This window comes from Ovis canadensis, chromosome 21 (assembly GCF_042477335.2).
Source record: "Ovis canadensis isolate MfBH-ARS-UI-01 breed Bighorn chromosome 21, ARS-UI_OviCan_v2, whole genome shotgun sequence".
NCBI classification, from domain to species: domain Eukaryota; kingdom Metazoa; phylum Chordata; class Mammalia; order Artiodactyla; family Bovidae; genus Ovis; species Ovis canadensis.
In genome coordinates this window covers 35,873,209-35,890,532 of record NC_091265.1, presented here as the reverse complement: position 1 = coordinate 35,890,532, position 17,324 = coordinate 35,873,209, and the positions used below count along the sequence as shown (strand labels likewise).

The following is a 17,324-nucleotide window of genomic DNA, read 5'->3' as shown; positions in this document are numbered from 1 at the left end:
AGCCTAATTGAAAAATAGGCAGAAGACCTAAATACACATTTCTCCAAAGAAGATATACAGATGCCCAATAGGCACGTGAAAAGATACTCAGCATCACTAATTATTACAGAAATGAAAATAAAAATCACAATGAATTACCACCTTCATCAGTCAGAATAGCCATCATTAAAAAACCTAATCTGATTCACTCTTAGGGCAGATGCAGATGTAACTGATGGAAACAGCTATAAAAAGGTGAATATTTCAGTCAAATATTAAAGTGAACTCAATGAAAATTTTCTGAAAACAGAATTAGCATAGAATAGAAGACATGGTATATTATATAATTAAATAATGAGAAACAACCATTCTGTGATGTAGTCAGGAAATGAAGCCTTAGAGTAGAGGAAAAGAGCTATCATGAGAGCATCTCTTTCTGTTCCAAGACTCTAGGATGATCAGCAACCTCACTGAGTGCTGATGAGAGCACATGCAATTTCTTAGTAAATAAATAGCAAAGGTGATTCATTTGGATTTCTATTGGTCATACCTAAGACTAAATAACATACTAAAAAGAACCTGGAAATTACCGCTGTGCTGTTTTCCTAACACGTCACTTATTGGCAAGTGATTTTGTTATTCAGATCCCTTTTCTATAAAATTCAGATCAACTATTTTCAAATAAAACTGCTTGTGGTAAGGCTCCACTCCCACAGATTATTAATCAGTAGATCTAGGGCACAGACCAGGAATGTGTGTTGTCTGAATAAACCCTCCTAGATATTCTTCCATCAGTATTTCCTGTTAAACATTCTTCAGAATCTTTCATGTTTCTTTCTTATAGGCTTATCATGATGATTGTAGTCATGGAGATTAACTATACAGTGTTTGGTTTTATTATGGATGTCCTTATAGGTTCAGTCTGAATTTACTCTGCCGTTTCCATATTCATGGTCTTAATATCTTGTATGGCAAGGTCCTAATCTTGGAATTAGGGCCCATGCATATTCTTAGATATGTTCTACTTCCTGCCCTATCCAACCAGGCAGGGTCACTTAGGAAAATGGCTTCTGGATTTGTTGGCCCTTTTGTTAGTGGATGTAGAGAACCTGAAATGGATCCACAAGAGCTTAACAACATATTGGACTATAAGTTTGGGGGAATGTTTAAGTTCCCTTGAAAGTAGTTTTGCTCAAATGATAATTTTGTAGTCACAGGGAGAAAGCAAAGGATGTACCTGCTTTATCCCATTTTCCTGCAGTTTGCAAATGTGCCTCATATTGTTTAATAGCATATCAAGAATTAAAGATACTGAGCAGTTTATGTTAATTTTCACAAAAGGAATAAGACCTACTACTCAGTGTAAATGTGTTTTATAATGTTTCTGACTCCTCTAGATAGCACACACTTAACTTTTCTTAATGTGCTGAGGAAATGAAAGGCAACAATGGCTTATACTTAGCATTGTAAGTACTCCTTGCTCAGAATCTTGCCGTTGCACCTGCCTGCAAGTCCCTGACCAAAGGGAGTTTATTCAACAGCAAAGCATTGTCTAGGAAAATGAGAGCATAAAGTGTGCAGGAAATAAATCTAGAGCTGCTAGTAGAAACTTATGCCAGCATTTTCATATTAAAACAATTTTGGCAGAGATTTTTAGAGTTCTAGTTTACAATTATATCCAATATTCGTTGTGTGACATTTGATGCCCTGATAAATTGTTGGCAGACACTACATTAACAAAAATTTTCTAGGAGAGTCATGCCCTACTGTAATTGGGCTGAGTGACCATACACAATTGTCATTCTGGGCTACGTTCCATCAGACCATCTGAAGAGGTTGGCTTCATAATAGGCAGTCTTCATTGTACTCCTGTGGTTTTTTTTTTAAGAAGGAACAGGCATGCCTCCAGATTATATGGGAAGGACAGATAGTTACCTAAGGTCTTTAGAATAAATTTCTGCTTTTCACATTAGATAACAGATTTCCATGTTTACCCTCCTATAACATCTTAATTTAAATCATGCAAAATGTAAACTTAAGTATGCTTTCTTACCAGATGTCATATAGAAACCATAAGAATAATGGGTAACTTATAATTTGGTAAATATAAATAGCCTAATAAGCACGTTAATAATTATTATAAGGAAATAGGTCAAACAGTGTGTTTAATACAAAGCTTAATCTTGTTGATAACTCTTTGACCTCTCTTACCTCCCCTGAGACAAAATGGTTTTCTCCTCTGGGTCTCCATAGTGCTTGGTTCTTAAACATGATTTATCCCGTATCATAGTCCCTCTTGCAAGGTGATTATATGTATAAGGTTCTCATTTTGCATTAGATAATAGGCAATTTGAGGACAGATATAAAAGTACTGATATTTCCTTCAGAACCAAACAAAATGCAAATCTTAACAGATGATTTTAAATACTTTTCCAAAATATCTAAAATGATTATGTTAGGGCTTCCCGTTTCCAAATTGTAACTATTTCATGTAATGAATGAATTATGGTTCAGAGAGGGAATGCAACTTGCCTGGAGGAGCCTGGTAACAGAGGACATCAGTGTCAGACCCTGCCTCCCTCCCAGGCCACTGTTCCTCTACTACCTACCATCATCTTCACTCAACATTCCATTTTTAATCTTTGAACTTCTTCCAGTTTCTGCCTTTTTAATATTAAAACAGTACTAAAGTATCATTCTATAATTTAAAAAAATTTCATGCTCAAAAGTCACATGAGAGAAAAATTTAGCCAATGTGTCTTAAAAACTTGATACTTAATTTCATTTTTTTCTTTTATATATTCTGAAAATCATGCTTGTTTTTAGCCCCCAGTTTGTCCCAGATATTAATTAAATATGAAGAATGAATTGGACCTTGTAACTGTCAGATGTTTTTTTTCTAGGTAGAATTTCAGGTTGCCCAGAATGCATTTATATTAAGTATTTTGAGTTCTTTTAATGTATACAGAAAAGTCATCAGAGACAAAACTAATGCCTCTTGTAAAGTAGAACCAAATGCTCAATACCATTAACAAAGTTACTGTAATCAAAAGAATCAGAGATTAAAACCCAGAGAAGACTTTAAGTGAATCTCTGATAAATCATCTCATCTGCTTTAATTCTTAAAGTATTACTGTTTATTTCAGAGGGAGAATGGAGTGTAACTTAAACAAAATGCAAAACAGGCTTTTCTTTTATAGGCGTTCCAGTAATTTTTTTTTACTCTATCATAGTCCTATTTTGGTGTTTGTTAACATTTGTTAAGTAAAGCCCTAGGTATCAGATGGTGCCCCAAGGTTTGAGAAAGACCTCAAGCTCAGGGAAACTGAAATACAGAGGTTTGCTAATCACAGGTCCTGGAGGAACACAAGGCATTCCTCCTTGAGCTACATGGGAGTGTCCAGGTCAAAAGGAAGCAGCAGGACCTGGGGCATATGCCTCTGTTAGGGTTGGTGAGGAGGGCTTGAGGTTCCAGGGTAGGCTGGATTGGCCACTTCAAACTGAAAGGAGCAGTAGCAGAGTTTCAATAAGCTTCACAGAGTTCTTACCTAAGGGTCTCACAAGCAAAGGAGCTGAGAAACAGGAGGAACTGTATTACCAGCAGCACTGCAGAAGTCCCATTAGGACCTTAAACTTCTTTTTGTCTCTGCTGGCTGTTATCTAGGAAAAGCAATGGAGGATGGTGCTGGGGGCTAGTGTCAGCTTCAGGCCCTTGAAGGCCGCTTAACTACACACAATGGATGCCGATGCAACAGTATTATGGAGTAATTTTACTCACGGTGCCCGTTAACAAAGGTCATTCTAAATATACAACTTTATCTCCATATTTTCTAAATGGGATATTTGCACTGAAGCCAAAGACATGAACGTTCCTTAATGAAAACCTTCTGAAGCACCTGAATCCTTAAGTTGGTTAGATTGATCTGCTGATTCTGCCTTGAGGAGGAAAACAAATGAAAATTCAGAAAGGATAAAGGCATTCTCCAAGGTTAAGATTTCTCAAAGAAGATGAGTGGTTGGTTAATATGACATTTTTCCTGCCCTGTTAAATCATGAACAGGAAAGGATCAAGGACAGCCATACATTCTTTGACAATGTCAAGATCATCCAATGACCAGGGTTATTATGTTGACACCACGACTGAAAATTAAAATGACTGAATACCTGTGTTTCTATTCTGATACATATATTTTTCAACAAAATGGAGAAATTTTGACAGAAGGAAAAAAGCTTAGGAAGGGAAAGAAAAGGGTAGGAACTAAGCCTAATTGAGCATCTAATACATGCAAAATACTCCTTTAGAAACCACTGTATAAATTTTATTTCATCAAAACTCCTGTCAGGTAAGGATCATTTTGCCTACCCTACACATAAGGAATCAGAACCTCCTTAAGATAAAGTAACTTTCCCAAGTATACCCACCAAATAAGAGCTAAAGGAATTCTAACCCCGATTGCCTCTTTATTCCATTCACCTAGCTGAGTTGCCTTCATTAAATCATTTCACTTGATGTCAGAAATTTTGAATGTATGCATCATTATCCTCATTTCACAAATGAAGGAAAAGTGAAGTCAAATTGGTATTTCCCATCAATCATTTCACTAACAAGTACTGGCCTGTCATGAAGTTTTCAACAGTATAGAAACAAAGAAAAAAGTAAGGTCGCCCAGTCATGTCTGATTCCTTGCAACTTCATGGACTGTAGCCTACCAGGTTCCTCCGTCCATAGGATTTTCCAGGCAAGAGTACTGGAGTGGGTTGCTATTTCCTTCTCCAAGGGATCTTCCCAGCCCAAGGATCGAACCTGGGTTTCCTGCATTGCAGGCTGACGCTTTACCGTCTGAGCCACCAGGGAAGTCTTTCAACAGTATAGGAATGTAGAAAACTGACATTTAATATCAAATAACAGAATATTAGTGGATTTTCCATGAGCCAATCTCTCTCTCTTTCTCAAAAATAATATTTTTTGATAGTTGATCCTTTATATATATTAGTATTAAAATGTTATTCCTTCTCTGAAATATTGCTGAAACTAGCAGTAGATTTTGCTTGTTGGTTTATTTGTTCTGATGTCAAAATTTGTTATTGGTGTTTAATCCTATTTTTCTGTAAAATATCAAATTAACCTCAAAATATCAGAAACCTCAAAGCTCATTATCAAAGATATTGGAATATTACTCAGCCTTTAAAAATAATAAAGTAATGCCATTTGCAGCAACCTGGATGGGCCTAGAGATTGTCATACTGAGTGGAGTAAGTCAGAGAAGGAAAAAACTCGTATGATATCCCTTATATGTAGAATCTAAAAAGAAATGATACGAAGAACTTAGTTATAAAACAGAAAGAGACTCACAGACTTAGAGAATGAACTTACAGTTGCAGGGGGTGAGGATGGGGGAATTTTTGGGGAAATGAATAGGGAGTTTAGAATAGACTTGTACACACTGCTATATTTAAAATGGATAACCAACAAAGACCTACTGTATAGCTCAGGGAACTCTGCTCAATGTTATGTGACAGCCTGGATAGAAGGGGAGTTTGGGGGAGAATGGATACAGGTATAAGTATGGCTAAGATTATAACACTGTTAATTGGCTACACCTCAATGCAAAAAAAAAGGTTTTCTTTCTTTTTTTTTTTTCCCCTTATAAAGATAGTAGCAGATGGAGATAGGACTCAAATTTGTTTGTGCATGACTCCCAAGCCATTAAAATGAGAATCCTGACCATTGTTCAGGATACTCCAGTATTAGAGTGTGCACCAACATGGTAGGATTATGTATCTTTTTTCACACAGAGGTAAATAATTAAAGGGCTTGTCTCAACTAAATTTGTTATTTCTTTGCCTACTTTTGTGGCCATAATGTAACATTTTGTAATCACTGCAGATGGTGATTACAGCCATGAAATTAAAAGACTCTTACTCCTTGGAAGAAAAGTTATGACCAACCTAGATAGCATATTCAAAAGCTGAGACATTACTTTGCCAACAAAGGTCCATCTAGTCAAGGTTATGGTTTTTCTGGTGGTCATGTATGTATGTGAGAGTTGGACTGTGAAGAAAGCTGAGTGCCGAAAAATTGATGCTTTTGAAGTGTGGCGTTGGAGAAGGTGCTTACGAGTCACTTGGACTGCAAGGAGATCCAACCAGTCCATTCTGAAGGAGATCAGTCCTGGGTGTTCATTGGAAGGACTGATGCTAAAGCTGAAACTCCAATACTTTGGCCACCTCATGCGAAGTGTTAACTCATTGGAAAAGACTCTGATGCTGGGAGGGATTGGGGGCAGGAGCAGAAGGGGACAAAAGAGGATGAGATGGCTGGATGGCATCACTGACTCGATGGACATGAGTTTGGGTGAACTCTGGGAGTTGGTGATGGACAGGGAGGCCTGGTGTGCTGTGATTCATGGGGTCATGAAGAGTCGGACACGACTGAGCTATTGAACTGAACTGAATCTGTGCCCAAAGCACAGAAACAAACTGGTGATTCTGGAGGTGTTGGTGAAGATGTGTATGTGAGAAAGAGTGCATAATTACTTCAATAAAGATATGTTCAAGGCTCATCCCATTTCGTAATTTACAGACCCAGCTAGGTTGCCTGTATAATTAATAGTTAAGCTGAACACTGAAGTAGGTAAATCAGTGCAGACGTTCCTGATCAATCTTCATACATTATTACTTGAGTTTCTAGAAATAGGTACAATATTCATCACGTTAAATTTTACCTAATTGAGAGTATTTTGAAGGTTTGTGCCTTCAGTTCAGTTCAGTCCCTCAGTCATATACGACTCTTTGCGACCCCATGAATCGCATCACGCCAGGACTCCCTGTCCATCACCTACTCCCAGAGTTCACTCAGACTCACGTCCATAGAGTCAGTGATGCCATCCAGCCACCTCATCCTCTGTCGTCCCCTTCTCCTCCTGCCCCCAATCCCTCCCAGCATCAGAATCTTTTCCAATGAGTCAGCTCTTCACAGGAGGTGGCCAAAGTATTGGAGTTTCAGCTTTAGCATCAGTCCTTCCAATGAACACCCAGGACTGATTTCCTTCAGAATGGACTGGTTGGATCTCCTTGCAGTCCAAGGGACTCTCAAGATCTTCTCCAACAGCACAGTTTAAAAGCATCAATTTTTCGGTGCTCAGCTTTCTTCACAGTCCAACTCTCATATCCATGCATGACCACCAGAAAAACCATAGCCTTAACTAGACGGACCTTTGTTGGCAAAGTAATGTCTCTGCTTTTGAATATGCTATCTAGGTTGGTCATAACTTTCCTTTCAAGGGGTAAGCGTCTTTTAATTACATGGCTGCAATCACCATCTGCAGTGATTTGGTAGCCCCCCAAAATAAAGTCTGACACTGTTTCCACTGTTTCCCCATCTATTTCCCATGAAGTGATGGGACCGGATGCCATGATCTTAGTTTTCTGAATGTTGAGCTTTAAGCCAACTTTTTCACTCTCCTCTTTCACTTTCATCAAGAGGCTTTTTAGTTCCTCTTCACTTTCTGCCATAAGGGTGGTGTTATCTGCATATCTGAGGTTATTGGTATTACTCCCGGCAATCTTGATTCCAGCTTGTACTTCTTCCAGCCCAGCATTTCTCAATGTACTTTGCATAGAAGTTAAATAAACAGGGTGACAATATACAACCTTGACATACTCCTTTTCCTATTTGAAACCAGTCTGTTCCATGTCCAGTTCTATCTGTTGCTTCCTGACCTGTATATAGGTTTCTCAAGAGGCAGGTCACGTGGTCTGGTATTCCCATTTCTTCCAGAATTTTCCACAGTTTATTGTGATCCACACAGTCAAAGGCTTTGGCATAGTCAATAAAGCAGAAATAGATGTTTCTCTGGAATTCTCTTGCTTTTTCCATGATCCAGGGGATGTTGGCAATTTGTTTGTTCTCTAGTTTCTCTGCCTTTTCTAAAACCAGCTTGAACATCTGGAATTGTGCCTTCAGAAGTGCTTAAACCTGTTGCTTTTCTGAATAACACTAGGGATTTTATGAATCCCATCTCATGAAGTTTCCGCAATGCCTGGGAGGCACACACACAAAAATATACTTAAAGGTTATGTTCATTGTAAAATGAAAGTATCAAAAAGGTTAGAATTGTCTTCCAACCACATAACATTTTCTTTAATGTTGAAATTTAATAAGTTTTCATTTTCAGATGATCAAAGGCTTGTCTCAAATAGTCAGCTGTGCTTACCATACTCCACCATAAATCCTATGTTATCTTTCTTAAGACAATGACCTCAAGTAATACCTCACACACAAAAAATGATTTGAAGTCAAATGGATTTTGGAAATGGTTATATCTCCTAAGAGATTTATAGTGCATTTATACATTTCAAAGAAGTGGATTTCAAATTTCACTGTTCATTTGAATTTCTGCATTGCTGATTAAAAATGCAAGCCCTATATTCAGAAGACTGAATTATCACCCAGGAGTATTATTTTAACAAGCACCCTGTATGATTATTCGAGAAGATCATTCAAGGCCAAAGATTTAAGAAATTTTGTGTTAAAGACTCTGAGAAGAACTACGTTAAATACCATTGTTTAATGTTCAAGTAAAGTTTTCCTCAAACTTCTATAACTTATATACTCCACTATTCAAAAATATATTTTAGGAAGCCTTACACTCTTCTGGTTATTTTCTGAATTTTGAGCTTGATTTTGTACATTTGTTTTAGTTTTTCCCCCCTCCAAGGCCAAAGGCAAGTATAATAAAAACAAAGGTCAGTTGTATTATTACAATAAAAACAAAATACATTAATATTCCAAGGAAATTTTAGTTTCTGGGTCTAACTCAAACCCATATAACATAAAAAGAAAAAAAATTAGTATAGAAGATTCCTCATGTAGCTGCCTAAAGTTTTTGGACTAAGGCAGTCAAAGTTTTGACTACTCTTCTATACACTGTAGACTTATTTTGAAGAAGGGGCTAAGTATAACCCTGTTGGAGCTGCTATCAAATATAACTAAATCTCATCATTTGACAAACTCAGGCACTTATGAAAATTCAAAAGGACTAAAATATTTTCATAGCCAATGTTCCTTTTATTCATTTATTATTTACTCAGTGACTACATATGACCATTTGCTATCTAATAGGCATCTAGCTGGGATCTAGGGCTGAAAAATATAGGCTGTATCTTCAAGGAACTTACAATATATTGAGGAATCAGACATACATATACATATAAAATCATTTAGTGTCAATGTTTCTAATGCACTGTACCTTTAGTGAAAGTGTGACGAGCCTGTCTAGTGGTGAAAATAATGTGCTAGGAAGGGAGAAACTAGCTGGTCTTCAGGATCGCACAGTGAAGAGGGACTGTTACAGAGGTGTAGAGGGGAGAGCATGCTACACAGACACATGCTGAACATTCACTTAGGAGCCATGTAGAGTAATAATAGGGAGCAGGTAAGAATAACTTTGATTTCTAATCTGAGTTGGAGTAGGTTAAATATCCTACACAATTTCTTTAGTTATCATCCACTCCTAGAATTTATGGAAAGTTAGATTTCAAAGCCAACTTAGGTATCCTCCTTGTCTGACTTCAAAGCAAGTAACTTGTTCAAGGTTAGAGTTACACAGGGGCTGTGAAGTATTAGACTCCCAGTCTCTGTTTTATACATTTTCTACAGGGAAAGGATTATAGAAATATCACTAAAAAGTACACAGTCTTAAACAGTTTTGACATTTACTATAAAATTGTGTTTAAGTTAAATGATGAAAAGAAAAGGAAGAGATAAAGGGAGAATTGAGAGGCAGTGAGGAAAACAGGAGGGGAAAGAGGCTGACTGAGGAGGAAGGAAGAAAGAGAGGGATGGAGAGAAGAGAAATTCAATATTTTAACCCTTGGTTAATATGAAAATGAAAGCCGACTGGAATATGCTGCCAGTGAGTCATTTTCTTTAAGACTAGTAAGTAAGCTAGTAAGTAAGAAGGGATATCCTGGTTAGTGAAATATATGTATGCAGGTCAGGAAGCAACAGTTAGAACTGGACATAGAACAACAGACTGGTTCCAAATAGGAAAAGGAGTATGTCAAGGCTGTATATTGTCACCCTGCTTATTTAACTTCTATGCAGAGTACATCATGAGAAACGCTGGAATGGAAGAAACACAAGCTGGAATCAAGATTGCTGGGAGAAATATCAATAACCTCAGATATGCAGATGACACCACCCTTATGGCAGAAAGTGAAGAGAAACTAAAAAAGTTTCTTGATGAAAGTGAAAGAGGAGAGTGAAAAAGTTGGCTTAAAGCTCAACATTCAGAAAACAAAGATCATGGCATCTGGTCCCATCACTTCATGGGAAATAGATGAGGAAACAGAGGAAACAGTGTCAGACTTTATTTTGGGGGGCTCCAAAATCACTGCAGATGGTGATTGCAGCCATGAAATTAAAAGACGCTTACTCCTTGGAAGAAAAGTTATGACCAACCTAGATAGCATATTCAAAAGCAGAGACGTTACTTTGCCAACTAAGGTCCGTCTAGTCAAGGCTATGGTTTTTCCTCTGGTCATGTATGGATGTGAGAGTTGGACTGTGAAGGAGGCTGAGCACTGAAGAATTGATGCTTTTGAACTGTGGTGTTGCAGAAGACTCTTGAGAGTCCGTTGGACTGCAAGGAGATCCAACCAGTCCATTCTGAAGGAGATCAGCCCTGGGATTTCTTTGGAAGGAATGATGCTAAAGCTGAAACTCCAGTACTTTTGCCACCTCATGCGAAGAGTTGACTCATTGGAAAAGACTCTGATGCTGGGAGGGATTGGGGGCAGGAGGAGAAGGGGACGACAGAGGATGAGATGGCTGGATGACATCACGGACTCAACGGACGTGAGTCTGAGTGAACTCTGGGAGTTGGTGATGGACACGGAGGCCTGGCATGCTGCAATTCATGGGGTCGCAAAGAGTCAGACACGACTGAGCGACTGAACTGAGCTGAACTGAATCTTTTTAAAGGTGTTGAAAATTTTTTGCTAGACAGATTGATGTTGACCAAAACAGACTGATAGACATGTCTTCAGCAATTATGTGTTTACTTGGAATCGGTAGAGAATTACAATTTGGGTGTCTGCAATCATGGTGAGCAAGGTCCAAGTCCCCCAAAGCAAATGAAAAAACTTTTTATGGAGGGGAAAAGAGGGTTGGAAATGCTACAATAAACAGAGTTCTTGGCTTTTCATGGGCTGAATTGTTGCCGGGAAAGAAGAGGAGTCTGTCTTCATCTTGTTGGGCTCTACTATTGTTGTGGCATGTGAGCGCTCCCCTTTTGGTCTCCTGATTCCATTTAACTGTGATTTCAGTTTATTTATTTATTTTTTACCATGATCATAATGTTTACATTGTTTTCTGGCTTGCAATCTTGATGTTCCTGCAGGCATATAGACCATGAACATATTTAAATCTTAGAGTCTAGATACATCAGGGATAATAGAATGTAGTAGTTGTGCAACTCTTTATTTTTTAAAATTTTTTGCAAAGAATTTTTCACTGGAATTGAGCTTTTTTTTTAAAGTAGCTGTCTGTCATAAGCATGACTGAGACCTCCAAATGGACTGTGAATAATTGCCCTCTCCCTGGGATCTCAGTCATGTTGTGATCATTTTGTCCCTCGCTTGACCTTTCAGCTTGTATCAAAGTGAAGGAAATTTACCAATGGGAAGATTTCAAGGAGATTTTCTGTTCCTTTCCTTCATTTAACTTCATTGACCTTCTTTCAATCGCAGGTTTTTCAGGAGAGCACGGCCTGTTCTACGAAGCATGATGAAAATCTTCCAAACAGTGACACTGCAGAATCATCACCTGTCCCACAGGTATTTTGTTTGGTTGGTTGGTTGTTTTGATTGTCAGAAAACACTTTTTTGAAGCTCATGGGTTCTATGATTTTCTCTCTTGCTCTAGCTGAAGCCAGGATGTTGTATTAGCTAATACAACATATATTTTTTACCTATTGCCTCTGGACCTTTCCATGGCCACTGTGCCTGCCACTAAGCTTTGATCTGATTAGCTGAAGTCCTAGAAGAAAAAGGGCAAGGGAGGTGTCTTACCCTTCCCCAGCAAGCAAGGAACAAAACAAACGTAAATGGAAAACAAAAAGTACACTTACATTCCTTAGAGGACAAAGAAGATAAATGAAGACTTGAGAAACAGAAGGTAGAAAGACATATGTATCCCCCACAAAACAAACATAACTCAGGAGCTTAATTCTGAACTCTATCTGTAGTTCTATATTTGGCCAAATATATTGCATCATAGCAATTATTAAGAGTCATTTTACTTCAGTTCTGTTGCTCAGTCGTGTCCAACTCTTTGCAACCCTATGAACTGCAGCACACCAGGCCTCCCTGTCCATCACCAATTCCCAGAGATTACCCAAACTCATGTCCATTGAGTTGGTGATGCCATCCAACCATCTCATCCTCTGTCATCCCCTTCTCCTGCCCTCAATCTTTCCCAGCATCAGGGTCTTTTCATTTTACTTAACACAACATTTTTCAGTTTGGGAGTTAGATTAATCAAGATCAAATAAATTCACTCTTGAATGGTTTGGCCAAAGTTTTCTCAAAAAAGCTTTTGAAAATTTTTTCTATTTGTAAAACATATTTTATGTGCTTTCACAAAGTAACAGTGTTAACATAAATAAGTGTTAACATTTTCTGCCTGGCATTGGTTTTCTGTAAGATGTTTGTTGAGATACTTGAGTTATTGTTTAATTTTTACATTAAACATTTTTGAGTCTAATTATCTTTTCCATATTGTTTGACAGGATGAACCAGTGCCTCCTTGTACTGAATGTGATGAGGAAAAGAAACCAGAAAATCAAATGACTGACACCGAAGGGACAGCAAATAGAGAAAAAAAATTACTGTAAATACCAAGAAACTGTGTTAAAAAATATCCATTTGCTCTTGTATTCATACTCTTTTTAGACCACAAGCTTGATGGAAATACTAAGTTTTTAAAGCATGCAACTTTTTCACAATTTTATGTAACTTTATAGTCTATAAATTTTCCAAAAGATTTCAGGCCAATTATGATCCTTAAGCAATAACCTAATTAAAATGGATATCTGCAGTCACAAGTCGTCACTGTCATTAGTAAGTTGCCCAGTATAAATTGGTCTTTTTTATAAATCAAATGCAAAATACCATTTAATATTTCTGGTTAATTTGGGTAGGCAGTACTTCCCTGATCCAGTTTTTTTTTTTTTTAATCAACTGGAGAATAACTAAACGTTGTAGATCCTTAACATCCTTAGAATATAATTTGAAACTACATTTTAGTCCATGCTGGTTAACTGGAATCACTTTCCTTAAGGTTGGAATCTGTACTGATCCGAATGTATCCTTTGTTTGATGGCATTCATTGCTATTCTCATTATTATTTACAGCCATGTCTAACAATGTCAGGGGTTTAGTTAAGAAAATTCATTAAATATATTTAGTATGATGTAGACAAAATATCAAGAATGAATGTCTAAGTTACTGACACAATTGATTAGATTTTTGGCATTCTATAGACACACCCTTATCGTTGACTGCTGGAATTACTCCAAGTTACAAATCAAGCTCAGTGTGAATTTAGATATGAAATTGGGTAACAGAATGTGGGATGGGAAGAGGGGTCCAGGATACAAACATGCAGGCAGACAGTATTCATCTTAAAATGGAGACTTGAAAGTAAATAGCCTTATAGAACTAATGAACCCCAATTTGTATATTTTGAAAAAAATTATAATTAATGGCTGTGGGAATCTCTGACGTTGGGACTCTACATAGGAATTGTTGTTCAGGTGCTAAGTTGTGTTTGACCCTGCAAACCTACAGACTGCAGCACACTAGGGTTCCCTGTCCTTCACTATCTCCCGGAATTTGTTCAAAATCATAGAGTACCACTGATCAAATAAATCCACTCTTGAATAGTCTGCTTCCTCTCAAGCAAGAGGAATTGATACTGATCAAACTTATAGACTAAAATTAGTGGGTTAAATGATGTGGTTAGGTTGTCTGAACCAAATATATTCACTTCTGGTGGTTGGACTCATTCTGTACAAAACACATAAAACCATTGTTTTTTTAGAATAGATCTGCCAAGCCACAATTAATTTGGAGCACAATATGCTGGCAAGCTACATATATATAAAATCTATAATCAACAGATGAACTTAAATTGTGGGATGTAATGGCCCAACTTTGATCACAATGACATATTCAAAGAAATGTAGTGATCTGGAGAGATGCCAAACTATCATTAACAGTAAAAGTAATACTGTGACATATTAAGATATGTCTAAGTAATACTGTGACATTAAGATACGTCTAAGGTACCTAAGAAAGATAACTAGTTTTATAGATGATTTGTAGAGTCTTGGGGTGAAATGATCAGGACAGAAGAAGTGATCAAGCCTGAAGTTCTTGCCGACTCCTCAGCTCTAAAAATCATTTGATTCGATGAGATGGAATATTGCTAGTTTCCCAAGTCTTATTTCTTGTAATTTTCATACTGTACCGAGAAACTCTTAACCATCTCTAAAGGTTTATGAAAGGGAAGTAGATAATTTAGTTTAATTTAGGTGTACTTTCCTACTTCTCTCCCCATGGCTCCAACTTCAATCCTAGTTCATATGGATCCTATGGAAAGTTAATCACCATTGCACTGTGTATGTCTTGAGGAATCTTTGAAATAATAAAGAGTCACTCTGGTATTTTTCTGAAAATTTTAGAGGGTAACATAATGAAAGAGAATCTGGCTTGATATTAATCAACAGCTTCATCTGTAAATTATTTTTTCTATGGTCTGAATTCCTATTCTAGTCCATTAATATAATCAATTTGTTTCTCTTAATTACTGAAATGATCAAGTGGGCTTTAACTGATTATAATGTACACATACTTCTTTAACAAGAGGTAGCATTATTCATCCTACAGAGTTTACTGTGGTATATTCACTGCATTATTTGTTAAAAAAACAAAACTTTTGTGATAGAAAAATTTCATAAACATTTTTAAATACTTTAGAAATTCCTTTTAACAGTTAATCACAGAATTCTTTTTAGTGTGTACTATTACTTGACTTTATGAATGCATTTTATTTATCTCAATCCATTAATTGGTTTAAAATAGCATCAGAGAGGTTTAAAATGCATTACAAACGTGTGGCTTTTGTACATAAGAGAGGTACCATTTCTTATTTTTTAAAGTAACTTCTATATAAATAGATGTTATTTTTGAGGGGCTAACATTTGTAGCCTAGCTATCTGCATATGGGGAAAAAGAAATCAACTGAATGTAGACTGTAGATAGTACAGTTCTACTAGGTACTGTTTGAAAAATTACATATGCTTTGCCGAATGTAAATTGGTTCCTATTGAGAAACAAACGCATTTTCCAATGGAATAACTTAATATAGGTACTACCACAACTAACTATTATTTCTAGTTATTTTCAAAAACTAAGCAATGCTATATTCTAAGTTGGAAATTAGTTTTGGATTTTGTGTTTCCTTTTATATGCATTAACTGTGTAAACTAGTGCCTAAAATGTGTAAGACCTAAATGAAAGCTGCCTATGTCTATCCTGTGCCAACATTTTCAAGATGAAAAGTGAAAAATTAACTCACCTGGATGTGGTTTTCTGTGTGATCTCAAATCTTTGAATACATTCTGAATGTCCATGACTAATTTTTTTTCATTCTTTAATCCTATATTTAGCATTGAAGTGCTATTTGAGCAGCATTTGTTTCATAAAGTATACTGGTTTAAAAAGCTAAGACTGGGACATTTACTGTTTTAGATGGACAGTGTGGATAGCTGGATTAAAACAGTATTTGTGAACTTTGCTAAAATGGAATCTTTTATTTTTGTAGCTCAGATACTATAATCAGCACTACTTGAAGTAGAGGTTGAACTTACTTGTGACACCAGTGAGTAAGGTTAACTGGTCAGACTGAGAGACTAATGAAAACGGCTACTTAGGGGACATTTTCTTAGTCATGTATACATTCTTAAATTTCCCCAAACTATTTGTTCATCTGGGTTACATTACATAATATTGACAGTCAAGTCGTGAAGAATAAAAGGTAGCGGAAAATGGCCTATTTTTGCTCAATAAAAGTTTGTTTTCAAGACCATTATGTATATATCTACATAAACTAATTGAAAAACACATATTAACTTTTAAAATAGTACTTGCTTATGTGTTTCATGATCTAAGAAATTTTTTGAAATCTCATCCTGGAAATTTCTTCAATCTCTCTTTGCCTCTGTCCAATAAAACCCTTTTTTAGTGTTCCCCCCCACCACCCTTTTTTATAATAGAGTTCCATGTTGGCAGAGATTTTTGTCTATTTGTTTGCAGATGAGTCTCAAGTGCTTAGAACTATTTGCTCCATAAAAGCTGTTCGAATATCTGTTGAATGAATGAATTCAGAACCTGAAGCATCCAGGGAAAAAGGAAATAAGGGAGCATGCTCTAGTATATAACAGGAAATCATGACAACGTCTTTTAGGAAAAGACAATAAATATGTTTTTATTTTGATTTGGGGCTGTTTTTCCTTTGCCTTTTTATCTGAAAGGTTTTTCTTTGGGCCTATAGATGTGACTGACTTTAAGCAGAGTAGATAGGTGCATGCTTCTGTGCTCAGTCACATCCAACCCTTTGTGACCCTGCAGACTGTAGCCCACCAGGCTCCTCTGTACATGGGATTCTCCCAGCAAGAATACTGGGGCAGGTTGCCATTTCTTTCTCCAGGGGATCTTCCTAACACAGGGGTCAAACCTGTCTCTCCTGTGTCTTCTGCATTGCAGGTCAATTCTTTACTGCTGAACCATATCTAAGGGAAAGCTTGTAGATATGGCACTCCAGGATGAATTTTGGAATACAGCTTAATGTAATAGACATCACTCATATGCCATGTATGTTTCTTTAATTGGAACCCAGCTGGGACATTTACCTGAACTAGCACAAGTCACTTGATTTCTTTTAGTATAAGTTACTAAGCGCTTAGGCCTTAAGTAGTACTAAAGTACTAAAGAATGTTCAAACCACCAGACAATTGCATTCATTTCCCATGCTAGTAAGGTTATGGTCAAAATCCTCCACACTAGGCTTTAGCATTAGGTGAACCAAGAACTTCCAGATATTCAAACTGGGTTTAGAAAAGGCAGAGGAACCAGAGATCAAATTGCCAACACGTGCTGAATCATAGAGAAAGCAACAGAATTCCAGAAAAACATTTACCTCTGTTTCATCGACTACACTGAAGCCTGTCACTGTATGGATCATAACAAACTGTGGAAAACTCTTAAATAGATGGGAA

General features: G+C 36.9%; 1 protein-coding gene across 1 annotated transcript in view; it reads left to right on the top strand.

Annotated features, from left to right (window-relative positions):
* The window catches only part of LUZP2 (leucine zipper protein 2), a 533,028-nt gene extending 517,178 nt beyond the window's left edge, over positions 1-15,850 (top strand). Inside the window, exons 11-12 of the mRNA XM_069564962.1 lie at positions 11,734-11,820; positions 12,774-15,850. Coding sequence (XP_069421063.1) covers positions 11,734-11,820; positions 12,774-12,878 — 192 coding nt within the window. The 3' untranslated portion in view covers positions 12,879-15,850. The remainder of the gene's footprint in view (positions 1-11,733; positions 11,821-12,773) is intronic.
* Positions 15,851-17,324: the final 1,474 nt, after the last annotated feature.